Genomic DNA, 13,138 nt, shown 5'->3' with positions numbered 1-13,138 from the left:
GAATTCTCAAGTGAGAAATATTGAAAAGCTGAGAAACATCTAAAGAAATGTTCAACATCCTTAGTCATCAGGGAAATGTAAATCAAAAAGAAAAAAGAAAAAGAAACTAAGATTCCACCTTACACCAGTCCGAATGGATAAAATCAAAAGCTCAGGTGACAGCAGATACTGGCAAGAATGTAGAAAAAAAGGAACACTCCTCTATTGTTGGTGGGATTGCAAGCTGGCATAACGACTCTGGAAATCAATCTGGTGATTTCTCAGAAAATTGAAGATATTACAACCTGAGGACCCAGCTATACCACTCCTGGGCATATATCCAGAAGATGCTCCAACATATAACAAGGACACATGATCAACTATATTCATTAAAGCCTTATTCACAGTAACCAGAAACTGAAAACAACCCAGATGTCCCTCAATAGAAGAATGGATGCAGAAAATGCAGTACATTTACATAACGGAGATTTTCTCAGCTATTAAAAACAAGGACTTCATGAAATTCACAGGCAAATGGATGGACTAGATGATATCATCTTGAGTGGGGTAACCCAGACACAAAAGACATTCATGCTATGTACTTACTGATAAGTAGATATTAGCCCAAAAGTTCAGAATACTCATGATACAACTCACAGATCACATAAAGCTTAAGGAGAAGGATGACCAAAGTGTGGGTCCTAAATCCTACTTAGAAAAGTGAAAAAAAATAATCATTGGAGGTAGAAGAAGGGAGGGACTGGGTAGAAGAGAGAGTGGGGAGAAAAAAAGGGGCAGGAAAAGGTAGAGGAAGAAACAGGGAGAAGTCCAGAGGGTCAGGAGATTGAACAAAAATATGTAGCAGTAGAGGATGGAAAATTGGGGGTAGCCATTAGAAACTCCCAGATGCCAGGGAATCAAGAGATTCCCAGGACCAAACAGGGATGACAGTAGCCAAAATATCCAACAAAGGAGTGATAGAACCTGTAGAAACCATCTGCAGTAGATAGGCATGGCCTCCAATTGAGCCATGGGGCTACCCACCCATCTCAAAAATTTTAATCCAAAATTGTTCCTATCCAAAGGAAATGTGAGGACAAAAAAAAAAAATCAAACAGAGAATGAAGGAAAGGCCATCCATAGAGATCTACTAGAGATCCAACATATTTTCAAACATCAAACCCTGACACTATTGCTGATGCCAAGTAGTGTTTGCAGACAAGAGCCTGGTATAGGTGTCCCCTGAGAGGCTATGCCAGAGCCTGACAAATACAGATGTAGATACATCGAATCATCAGATTGAGCACAAGAACCCCAGTGGAAGAGCTAGGGGAAGGACTAAATTGCTGAAGGAGATTGCAACCCTGTAGAAAGAACAATATCAACTAACTGGGCAACTCAGAGCTCCCAAAGACTAAATCACCAATCAAAATGGAAGGACCTATGGCTCCAGCTTTACATGTAGCTGAGGATGGTCTTATCTCATCAGTGGGAGGGGAGGCGCTCGATCCTATGGAGGCTTGATACCCCAGCATAAGGGGATGCTAGAGCTGTGAGATGGAGACGGGTGGGTGGGTGGAGGAGCACCCTCATAGTAGCAAAGGGAGGGGATGGGGATTTGCAGAGGGGAAATCAGGAGGGAGGACAACATTTGAAATGTAAATGAATAAAATAACCAATCAAATAATAATAAAAATATAATACTTGGTGAAAAGATATAATCCTGCCCATAATAATAAAAATTAAGAACTTTCTCTAAAATGTGGATTGGTAAAACTCTTAGCCAATCACCTAAAGTTTCCCTCAAGAGGCTCTCACTTAGAAAGACCATAGTTGTTCAGCAGTGGATGAACTAAGGAATTGTTCCACATACAAAAAGCTTCATTGATCAGCTCCATCTTGTGGTGAAAAGTGCCAAATATTACAAAACTCCTCAAAGGTGCCAGGCTTTAACAAGGTGACTTTAGAATGTTCAGAAAACAATGACGTGAAGCTCTATGGGGGATGTAGGAAAATTCAAACTAGCTATCTGGAAAATACTTCCGCTTGCTGATGTTTGTATAAGTGTGTGCATACAATGATGATCATAATCTCAGTACTTAGAGAAAAGTAGAAGTAAAAATATTTTATTTTTGACATTTCTCTCACAGTTAAAATTACCTTTTGCTTTGGAATCCGAATGATTTTGTAAATTTCCACTGATGCCAAAACTATATGTTAGATGTGCCACATTGCAGCATAAACACAGAATTCAGTCTTGGTTACAAACCATTCACCAAGGCTCTGTGTAATTTCAAATGAAAAAGAACTATCCACAAGGCTAATTATTGAGCTTTAATTTTAAGCATAAATTTAGAGAGGCTACCTGGCCTCACTCCTAGCTGAAGAGTTATTGACAAATGATGACTTCTGGGGTTTGGGGGGTTTACTTTTCCTTTTAGATTTTGGCCATTGATTATTGCCCATCCTCCAGTGGCTGCCCCCATACCTGTGCACATATTGTCACCACTAACCAGACTCAAAGAAAAATAAATGAATAAATCTGAAATTGGGAAGAAAAGGTCTTAGCTGGGCCTAAGGGAAGTGGAGAATACACGTTAGATCCAATCAAAATATGTTGTATAGGAACATGTATGAAAGTTTCAAATGAGTAATTTAAAGCATTTTAAAAGCATTTCCCCATTAATTAATTTATTTATTCACTTTGCATGTTGATCACAGCACCCCAACTCCTCCTAGTCCCCCTTCACACGACCCCTCCTCCATCCCTCCCTCCATCTCTGAGAAGGAGATACCAACCCACTTTGACATAACAAGTCACTTTAGTACTAGGCACATCCTCTCCAGCTGTGAAAAAAACACCTGAGAAGATCAACTTTAAAAAGGTAGACTTTATTTCAGCCTTGACATGAGGGAAATATGGTCCACAAAAGCAGAAAAGGAAAGGCAGTAGGGACATAGGGAGACTGGTCACAGTGGGTGCACAGTCAGATGTAGAAAAAAACAAATGTTGGTTCTCTGTCTCTCTCTTCTTTGTTTATTCTTGAACCTCTGACCACGGAATAGTTTCCTGCAGTTAATGTGACTCTTCCCACCTCCATTAATCCCATCTAAAAACTCCCTTACAAACATGCCTAGAGGTCTGCTTTCAAAAATTCTAGATCTTGTAATTGCATAATCAGCATTAACCATCACAAGTTTCCAAAGTGGATCTTTTCACACCTGTTAAAGAGCTCTTCCCAGCCTCACATTTGTAAGAGCTTAGTTCTCAATCATCACTGCACTAATTTTCCGGTCATCTATCAGACGACGAATCAGCCTTCACCGTCCAGGTGAGACTTGGTGGCTTGCTGAACCACGGGAGCACGCCTCTACAAATCTGAACTCAATGAGCCTTTTGGAGAAGTTATTTTCAGAATACCACAAGGTTTCATCACGCCCTCGATAACATTCCTTAGAACTCATACACAGAAAGGGACTAAGCAATGAAATACCAGACACATCTCCACATGGCGTCATATAAGCACTGTGGTTGACTTTCAGGAAAACATTCAGGGTTTGCCCTCTCAAAAGACCAATTGTATGATAAAAATCTTAACTGCTAAACATAAGCACATTTTCCCCCTCAGATGATGTAAAGTTACTTCTTTCAGCAAGCCAACAACAGTTCCTTTGTTTTGCTGTGACAGAACCTCTTGCGTTATGTGAACTGACTGGACCACGTACTATGTATCTGACTGCCAACTCTGTGTCTTCAGCTGCAATGGGAGACCGAATGCAAGTTGTGAGCAATGTCTGTGGCATCTCCCATTTTTAACTTGTAGCAAAAGGCAATGCGTATTGAATAATGCAAATGAGCACCTGCAAAGCCTGTGTCCTCATGTAACTTGCCACATAAAACTCAAGTTTCATTGCAAGTCCAGTATCAACTCCATACATTCCTGAAATGGAATCATAAAGGCACACGAATTTACTTTCAGCTGTTCAAAAGTTTCTACTTACACCAACCTTTGTGTGCACTTTGAGAGACCTATTGATCCAGTTGCGTATGAAGCTGAAGATAGCAGTGTCTGGCTCTTGTTCCAGAGAGAGCATGTTTTCCCAATGTAGGGGAATGACAAGGCAATTAATTGGGTGGAGAGGGGGATCAGAAGAGAGTGCACATTTGTGAAGGCAACTGGAGGGGGAGGGGAGCGGGGCAGGGTTAAGGGATAACATCTCAAATGTAAATACAGAGTATCTAATAAAAAAGAATAATTCAATAAAAATTAAAACATGTTGTGATTAACAAAAAAAGTTTCCACTTTTCACAAAAGCTAATTTATAAAGTATTTCCCAATGTTGTGTCTGTCATGAGCACACTATCCAAAATATTTTCAGTTATAAAAATTTGCAACCCATGGTGAAGAAATAAAGCTAATTATTACATTAACATATTTTCAATATTCTTGTGGATAATATGAAAAAGCAAACTTTTTCCATAATTTATCTTTCAATTTTTAGCCATATTTTAAAAATATGACTTCAGCAATGTCATTTAGCATGTTAACAACAATGTTTTTGGTCACATACCTATTTCCACATATTAATAATTTTATGGGACACGCAATTTCCATTACACTCAATAAACATTTCCACAACTTTCTAACCATGATGAACTTCATGCTCCAGAAAGATATTTTACTTAGCTATACAACTGATTAGTTTATTTACAACAAAGATAAAATCTGTTCACATTTCAATTTCCTTTTCCCTTCACTAGATTTGCATTGCACATTTTTATGTCTCTTGTCTTCATTTCATAATGGCTTCCAGACTATTTTCTTTTATTATGCCCTTTGCCAAATATGCACATAAAAATACACATTAATGGACAAAATGGAGTATATGCCCCTCTAGGGTCTACTTTTCTTTCTCTACTTTTTATAGATATGTGTATAAGAATTATGCTTTTTTCTAACGCTGTATTGTAGATACAACACCACAAATCCAAAACTTTGTTTTGTAAAATATTATAATCATTTCCTATACTTCAACCACTCAATTGTATTTCCTTATACCTGATAGAATACATCTTTCTTAGTCTTCTCCAAAAACTCATTGAGTCATTGCTACGGAGTATACTGAGTGCCATTGTTTCTGTTATCTCAAAATTGACCCTAATAAAATGAAGAGTGGATCCTCTTAATGAGTGAGTCCTAACATATCTCCATTATCCCCAATTCCAAATGAAAACAAAAATAGAGATATTTAAAATATCACTGTTAAATTATTTTCCAGAATAAATACTCCAAACCTATTAAGATACAATGGTGACATACCATGTTTTTCATGAATTCTTTAGGAAATTCAGGCAATTCCAATATATAGACAGACCTAAGGAAGATAGGCCAAAAGAAAGAAGCCAATGACTAAGGCTAAATGCCAGTTAAGGTAAATCTACTTACATAAAAATTACATTTATAGTTAGAAGGCTGAGGTCTACTCCAAACACACCAGAAAAACTCAATGACAAGCTATCATGTGACAGTCAACACATGTCCTGACATTCAGAAGGGTTAGATAGCCAGATGGTGATGGCCAAGAAAACAATAATCCCAGGAAAGCTAGAGTATTAGAGCGGCCAACTAAATAAAGAGACACTGTCTCCTGTCTCCCACACCAGCTGGGACTTGAAGAGAAAAAGATAGATATCTCAGAGCCCACCCAATGCCTAGCCAATCCAGCCAGTCAGGGTCTTAGCTACCACTAGGAAATAGAAAGGTAGAAGATAAAATTTAAATAAATATGAAAGTAAATGAACTGTTAATATTTTTAAAGTATAGAAACTGATCAATATATCACAGTAGATGTACTGGATGACAAAGGGGGTAATTTCCCTTATGTGAGTTGACAGGGCACCATAAGGAAATTATATTTTAATGTTTATTGGTTATACAATCTGTATTCTGCATATCCTTACTGAATTTTCTCAAGAGTTTTCCTTCCTGTTCTCTCTGAAATGAAACCTATGCTCCTCAGGTGTCACACTCACAGGGCATGATAGAGAGAAATAAAGCCCAGCTCATAACTTTACATTGGCATTAACTAAATGATTGACCTTTTATCAGAACTACTTATTAAATCTCCCAGATATAAACCACTAGCTCTCTTTGGGATCCACCAATTTCTTCAGTGAACTTCCAACACTTTCTGTGGATGTTATAAAGGTTTAACAGCTTTCCTAAGGGGTGGACTCAAGTACTGTTTTGTAGCTCTGCCTGCCTTGGACACGCCCATAAAACCTTAAGGAGAAGACCAGAACACAGGTCTCTATCATAGGGCTCCTCTTTCTCCTCCTTTTGTTATTTCCTCTCCAACATGAAAAGATATTTTCTATAACTATGTGTTGATGAAGAGAAAAAAATTTCCCTTAACTAAATATTTTCAAACCTGACAAAATTTTTCAACAAATGGTCAAAGTTTACTGTAGAATCTTCCCTGAAGTACAGATCCTCGTATCTTAGCCTATAATGTGCCATCATAACAGAACGTCACAAGTAGGGCAATCTGAACTTAAAAATTATAAGGCCAGGCATTTTTCATCTGGCAAAAAGCCACCTTGCTGCAGCCTTCCAGGGAAGAAAATGAACAGAGAAAAACAGTGAGCAAGAAATAACTGCACTCACATCTGTAAAAAACACACTGCTGAGGTAATGTCAATCTACTAATGAAAGCAGAACTCCTATGACATATTTACTTCATGTGTACCACCTTAGATGAGGTGACTATATCACACAGGTTCTAGAAAGATCTTGGAAGAGGGGATAGAACAATTGTAAGAGCCTTGCAGTTTCCTCTTGCACCCAGAGCTGACCTGGTGTCAGAGCTCTCTATACCCAGACCCCAGTGGGAGAGAGCTGGTCTCACAGGAGCACTGACACACCCGAAAGCACAGGTAACACCACCACTGCTGCGCTGGGAGATCCAAACAAAGCCTTCAGGACACAGGAATCTATATAAGCAGTTTGGGACAAAATTCTTCCAGTTTCAGTCTGTACCCTGTGCTGAACCTGTGCCACGGCTCTCTTTATGCGACCCTGCTAGAAGAGAGCTGGTCCTTCAGTAGTGCTGACTCACAAGCTTACAGGAGGGTTAAGCCAGTGTCAGAACCAGCAAGACCAGCTAACAGAGATAAGCAGATGGCAAGAACCTAAACAACAAAAACCAATGACACTTGCCATCATCACAACCCAGTTCTCCCCAACACAGCAAATCCTGGATACCCCAAAACACTGAAAAAGCAAGATTCTGATTTAAAATAACAATTCATAATGATGTTAGACGACTTTAAGAAGGTCATAAATGAATCTCTTTAAGAATCATAGGACACTCCCATGCTCATGGATTGGAAGGATCAACATTTTAAAAATAGCCATCTTACCAGCAACAATCTACAGATTCAATGCAATCCCCATCAAAATTCCAGCCCAGTTCTTCATTGAGTTGGAAAGAGCAATGTGCAATTTCTTCTGGAATAACAAAAGACCTAGAATAGCGAAATCCATCCTCAACAACAAGAAAACATCTGCGAGAATCACTATCCCTGACCTCAAGCTATATTACAAGGCAATTGTGCTGAAAACTGCATGGTAATGGTACAGAAATAGGCACATGGATCAATGGAATAGAATAGAAGATCCAGAAATGAACCCTCACGTATATGGTCACCTGATTTTTGACAAAGGAGCTGTAAACATTCAATGGAAAAAGGATAGCCTATTCAACAAATGGTGTTGGTCCAACTGGCACTCAGCATGCAGAAGAATGAAAATAGACCCTTTCTTATCTCCTCATAAAAACTCAAGAGTAAGTGGATTAAAGATCTCCACATTACACCAGGTACACTGAAACTATTAGATGAGAAAGTAGGGAAAACCTTAGAACACATAGGCACAGAAGAAAATTTCCTGAACAAAACACCAATGGCTCAAGCTCTAAGGTCAAAGATTGAAAAATGGGACTTAATGAGATTAAAAAGTTTCTGTAAGGCTAAAGACACTGTCAAGAAAACAAAATGGCAGCCAACAGAGTGGGAAAAGATCTTTACCAACCCCACATCAGATAGAGGCCTAATATCCAAGGTATACAAAAAACTCAAAAAGCTAGACACCAGAGAATTAAACAACTCTATCAAAAATGGGGTATAGACTTAAACAAAAAGTTCTCAATCAAGGAATATCGAATGGCTGAGAAACATCTAAGGAAGTGCTCAACATCCTTGGCCATCAGGCAAATGCAAATTAAAACAACCCTGAGATTCCACCTCACACCAGTCAGATTGGCCAAGATCCAACACTCAGATGACAGCAGATGCTGGCGAGGATGTGGAGAAACTGGAACACTTCTCCACTGTTGGTGGGGTTGTAAGCTGATACAACCACTCTGGAAATCAGTCTGGCAGTTCCTCGGAAAAATGTACATATTACTACCTGAAGACCCAGTTATTGCACTTCTGGGCATTTATCCCAGAGACACTCCAACATACAACAAAGATACATGCACCACAATGTTCATAGCAGCTCTATTTATAATAGCCAGAAGCTGGAAAGAACCCAGATGTCCTTCAGTAGATGAATGGATACAAAAATTGTGGTATATTTACACAATGGAGTACTACTCAGCTATCAGAAACAATGACTTAACGAAATTCTTAAGAAAATGGTTGCATCTAGAGAATATCATCCTGAGTGAGATAACCCAGTCACAAAAGAACAGACATAATATACAGTCACTGATAATGGGATACTAACCCCAGAAAGCTCTGAACACCCCAGAAACAACTCACAGACTGTGTGAAGTTCAACAAAAAAAAATAATATATTTTAATTAAAATAGAACTGTATCACATCCCCCTTTCCTCCCTACAGCCCATCCTAGTTTCTCTCCTATCCCCTCAAATTAATAGCCTCTCTTCCTATATTATTGTTACATATATACATATGTGTATGTATATGTACCCACAAATACTTAATTACAACCTTAAAAGAAAAGATTGACTCTCTAAATGGAGATAATTGAACTTCATAAAACTGAACATGATTATTAAAAAAAAAAAGAAAAAGAAAAGAATCACAGGACAACACAGGTAACCAGGTAGAAGCCCTTAAAGAGGAAACAGCCAAGCATGTGAAGGAATTGAAGGAAACATTCCAGGATTTTAAAATGGAAATAAAACAATAAAAAGTTACAAAGAGAGACAACCCTGAAGATAGAAAACTTAGGAAAGAGATCAGGAGTCATAGACACAAGCTTCACAAACAAAATATAAGAGATAGAAGACAGAATCTCAGGGGTACAAGATACCATAAAAAAAATTGGTACAACAGTGAGAGAAAATGCAAAATGCAAAAAAAAAAAAAAAAAAAAAACTCCTAACCCAAAACATCCAGGAAATCCAGGACACATAAAAAGATCAAACCTGAAGATAAGTGATATAGAAGAGAGCAAATATCCCAAACTTAAAGGGGCTGCAAATATCTTCAACAAAATTATTTTAAAAAAACTTTCCTAACCTAAAGAAAGAGATGCCCATAAATATACAAGAAGCCTACAATACACCAAATACATTGGGCCAGAAAAGAAATTCCTCCTGTTCTATAATAGTCAAAGTACCAAGTGCATAAAACAAAGAAAGAATATTAAAAACAGTAAGGGGAAAAGGTCAAGTAATATATAAAGGCAGACCTATCAGAATCACACCAGACTTCTCAACAGAGACTATGAAAGCTACAAGATAATGGGCAGATGTAAAATGAACTCAAACAAATCAGTAACCTTTTTTCACTCAAAGGATAAACAGGCTGAAAAAGAAATGAGGAAAACTCTATAATACATAGAGCTACTCATAGTCACTATGGTCCTCTCCTGGGAGAAATTACTGAAGTCAATAAGCCTCTTACATTAAATCTCAGACTGATCAATAAATACTATTTCCTGTTCCTACCTATAATGACTGAAGAATCTAGGAGTTGTTTTGTGTAAGTCTCTATGTTGACATTAGGGTTTATTTTTCTCTGTAGAGTACTTTAGTCCATTTGTAATATTCGTCTTCATCTGATACTATTTATATATATACAGGTAACACACTGTAATTTCACTGGGCTTAATTTTCATTTTGTTGTTTGACACACAGTCGTGCTGAAATAAAAGGTAAATTCTACTGTGCCCAGGTATACACCTAAATTTTATAGCAATCAAATTATATCGTCTTTATTGTACAGATTAATTTGGGGTTGTGAAAAGTCATGATTTTTCATCTTCCTCATATAATTTGACAATTTCATAAGCAAATTGTAGCTGGTATCAAATCTGAGTGTCAAAAGATGTTGTAAACTGGGCTATATACTGTTCAATTGAAAAGTATATTTCCTGTTCAAAGCAACAACCTGTCTTAAGTAGGGTCATCATTGCTATGCTGAAACATCATGACCAAAGCCACTTAAGAAGAAAAATGGCTTATTTTACTCTCAGTTCCATATAACTGTCCATTTTCAAATGCAGTAAGGACTGGACTCAAGCAGGACAGAAACCTGGGTGTAGAAGTTGATGCAGAGGTCAAGGAGCAGTGCTTCTTACTGGCTTACTCCTTGTGGCTTTCTTGGTCTGCTTTCTTATGCAATCTAGGACCACCAGCCCCAGGGTGGCACCACCCTCAATCAGCTGTGCCCCTTCCTATCAACTGTAAGAAAATGCTCTTACAGGCTTACCTACAACCCAACTTTACAGAGGCATCTTCTCAGTTGAGGTTACCTCCTCTCCATAACTCTTGGTTGTTACAAGTTAACATAAAATTAGACCCACTAGACTATGCCAAGTCACCATGCAATCTCAAAAAAAAAAAAAAAAAAAAAAAAAAAAAAAAAAAAACCTCTAGCTGCATGGGAGGTGCTGGGGCTAGTAGGAAACAAGGCACACGAACCCTTACCAAGCCTGCTTGTCCACAGAACAGACTGGTTTATCTATGCTCCTTAATCTGTACAATGCTTAGAGGCAGAAAAGGCCACCCTCTCAGAGAAGGACTGTGTCACCATCCCACTTTGTGCCGTTTAAGGTCTTCCCAGAAGTAACATTTTTGTAAGTGAAAGAAGTTCACATCTAAGCTAAAATGAATTTTTTTCAGCTTACACTGTAAAATTAAATCTTACAAAAGAAGAGCAATAAAAATGTAAGAAGACTGAGCACAATAGTGTGTGCCAATAATCCCTGCTATTTATCTAGCAGTGGCCAGAGAATGACAGGCTAACCTGGGCAACATAGAAAGGAAACATGAGACAGCAGCATGTTCTTATAAATAATAGGAAGTAGTGCCAATCTTGAGAGATACACTTAAAAAATGGAACTCTGAGATTCCTAACTTGGGATTCTTCTCACATGAACTAAAATAATAAGATGAACAGATACAGTGCTAGACACTCTTGAAATATGAAGGCTCCCAAACAAATGGGTGTTTATGAAAAATGGAGTCAGAGCCAATAACCAAATCCTTTCATAATTTGCATGTCAAGCCTCTTACTTGTGGCCATGTGACAAAGAAAGAAAACTAGGAAGTAACTCTCCTCAAAGAGGGGAACTATTGCAGTAACGCTGACTGTGGGAGGATTCCAGAGCAGACACCACTTCTCAGAACCTAAGTCAGAGTCAGACAGAATGGCAATAATAACCACAAATTCTGACCATTATGATAACAGGTATGAAATCATAATCCTTCTCATGGTCTCTACAATACACTGTACCATTGGCATCATTGGCAATGGATTCATCACAGTCATATATGGGACTGAATGGGTCAGGAGCAAAAGACTTCCCACTGGTGAGCACCTTATGTTGATGCTGAGTTTTTCCAGGCTCTTGCTACAGATATGGATAATGGTAGAGATTGCTTATAATCTACTTTTCCCGATCATTTATAACCAGAATGCCCTGTATAAACTATTCAAAACCATCTCTGTGTTTCTGAACTACTGTAACCTCTGGTTTGCTGCCTGGCTCAATGTCTTCTATTGTCTTAAAATTGTGAACTTCGTTCACCCTCTGTTCCTTATGATGAAGCAGAAAATTATAACACTGATGCCCCAGCTCGTGAGTCTGTCCGTGTTGGTTTCCATCAGCTTATGCTCCTTCTTCTCTAAAGACATCTTCAGTGTGTATATAAACACTTCTGTTCCCATCCCTTCCTCCAACTCCACAACGATGAAGTACTTCTTTAAGACCAATGTACTCAGCCTGGCTTTCTTATATTATATGGGGATCTTTATTCCTTTGTTCATGTTCATCCTGGCAGCCATTCTCCTGATCACCTCACTCAAGAGACACACCCTACACATGGAAAGCAGCAACACGGGCTCTAGGGACCCCAGCATGGAGGCTCACTTGGGCGCCATCAAATCGACCAGCTACTCTCTCGTCCTCTACATTATCAATGCTCTGGCTTTATTTATTTTCATGTCAAATATCTTTGGTGCCTTCAGTGTCTGGAATGGTTTGTGCAGCTTTATCCTGACTGCCTATCCAGCTGGCCAGTCAGTGCATCTGATCTTGAGAAACCCAGGGCTGAGAAGAGCCTGGAGGCGGTTTCAGCACCATGTTCGTCTTTACATTAAAAGGTAGAAACAGTGACTGGAACCTGGAAGTAGTTTAAGACCTGACCCAACCAATTTTGCCTTTTCCTTGCAGATTTCTTGTTCACCTTTCCCACACACAAAACCTGGTCTAATACTAACTAATCCTCCAGTAACTGGATTCTTACATGAATGCAAAGTTGGATTAACTTGAGAATCTAAGCAGAAGTAGGAAATGAATTTGAAGATCAACTCAAAAAAGTAACTTTACGCAGATTTTTTAAAATCTGGCCCCATCTTTTTCTCTTCTCTCCATGACCCTTGAGACTTAGGCGGAGACCTAAGTTCAGCTAGGAAAAGCTCCAAATAATGGTGCTATCTGCTGAACACCCTTTGATTCTTAAAGATACCTTGGCCTAGAAAGAACATCATCTGATCTACTTTTGACATCCTGATATCATCAAAGAGTACAAAGAAGACTGCTATCAGGAATGGCATTGACAATGATAAGGGAAACCAGAATTCCTACAGAGAAAGAGATTTAGGAAACAAACAGCCAG

General features: G+C 38.5%; 1 protein-coding gene across 1 annotated transcript; it reads left to right on the top strand.

The window, feature by feature from the left end:
• Window positions 1-11,667: 11,667 nt before the first annotated feature.
• Window positions 11,668-12,627, top strand: TAS2R40 (taste 2 receptor member 40; the record flags this gene model as incomplete). The annotated part of the gene is made up of 1 exon (XM_080932593.1): window positions 11,668-12,627. One exon carries the CDS (start codon window positions 11,668-11,670, stop codon window positions 12,625-12,627), a length of 960 nt encoding a protein of 319 aa, XP_080788719.1.
• Window positions 12,628-13,138: the final 511 nt, after the last annotated feature.

Source organism: Micromys minutus (assembly GCF_963924665.1).
Source record: "Micromys minutus genome assembly, chromosome: 18".
Taxonomy (NCBI): Eukaryota; Metazoa; Chordata; class Mammalia; order Rodentia; family Muridae; genus Micromys; species Micromys minutus.
This window is presented reverse-complemented; position numbering and strand designations above follow the sequence as displayed.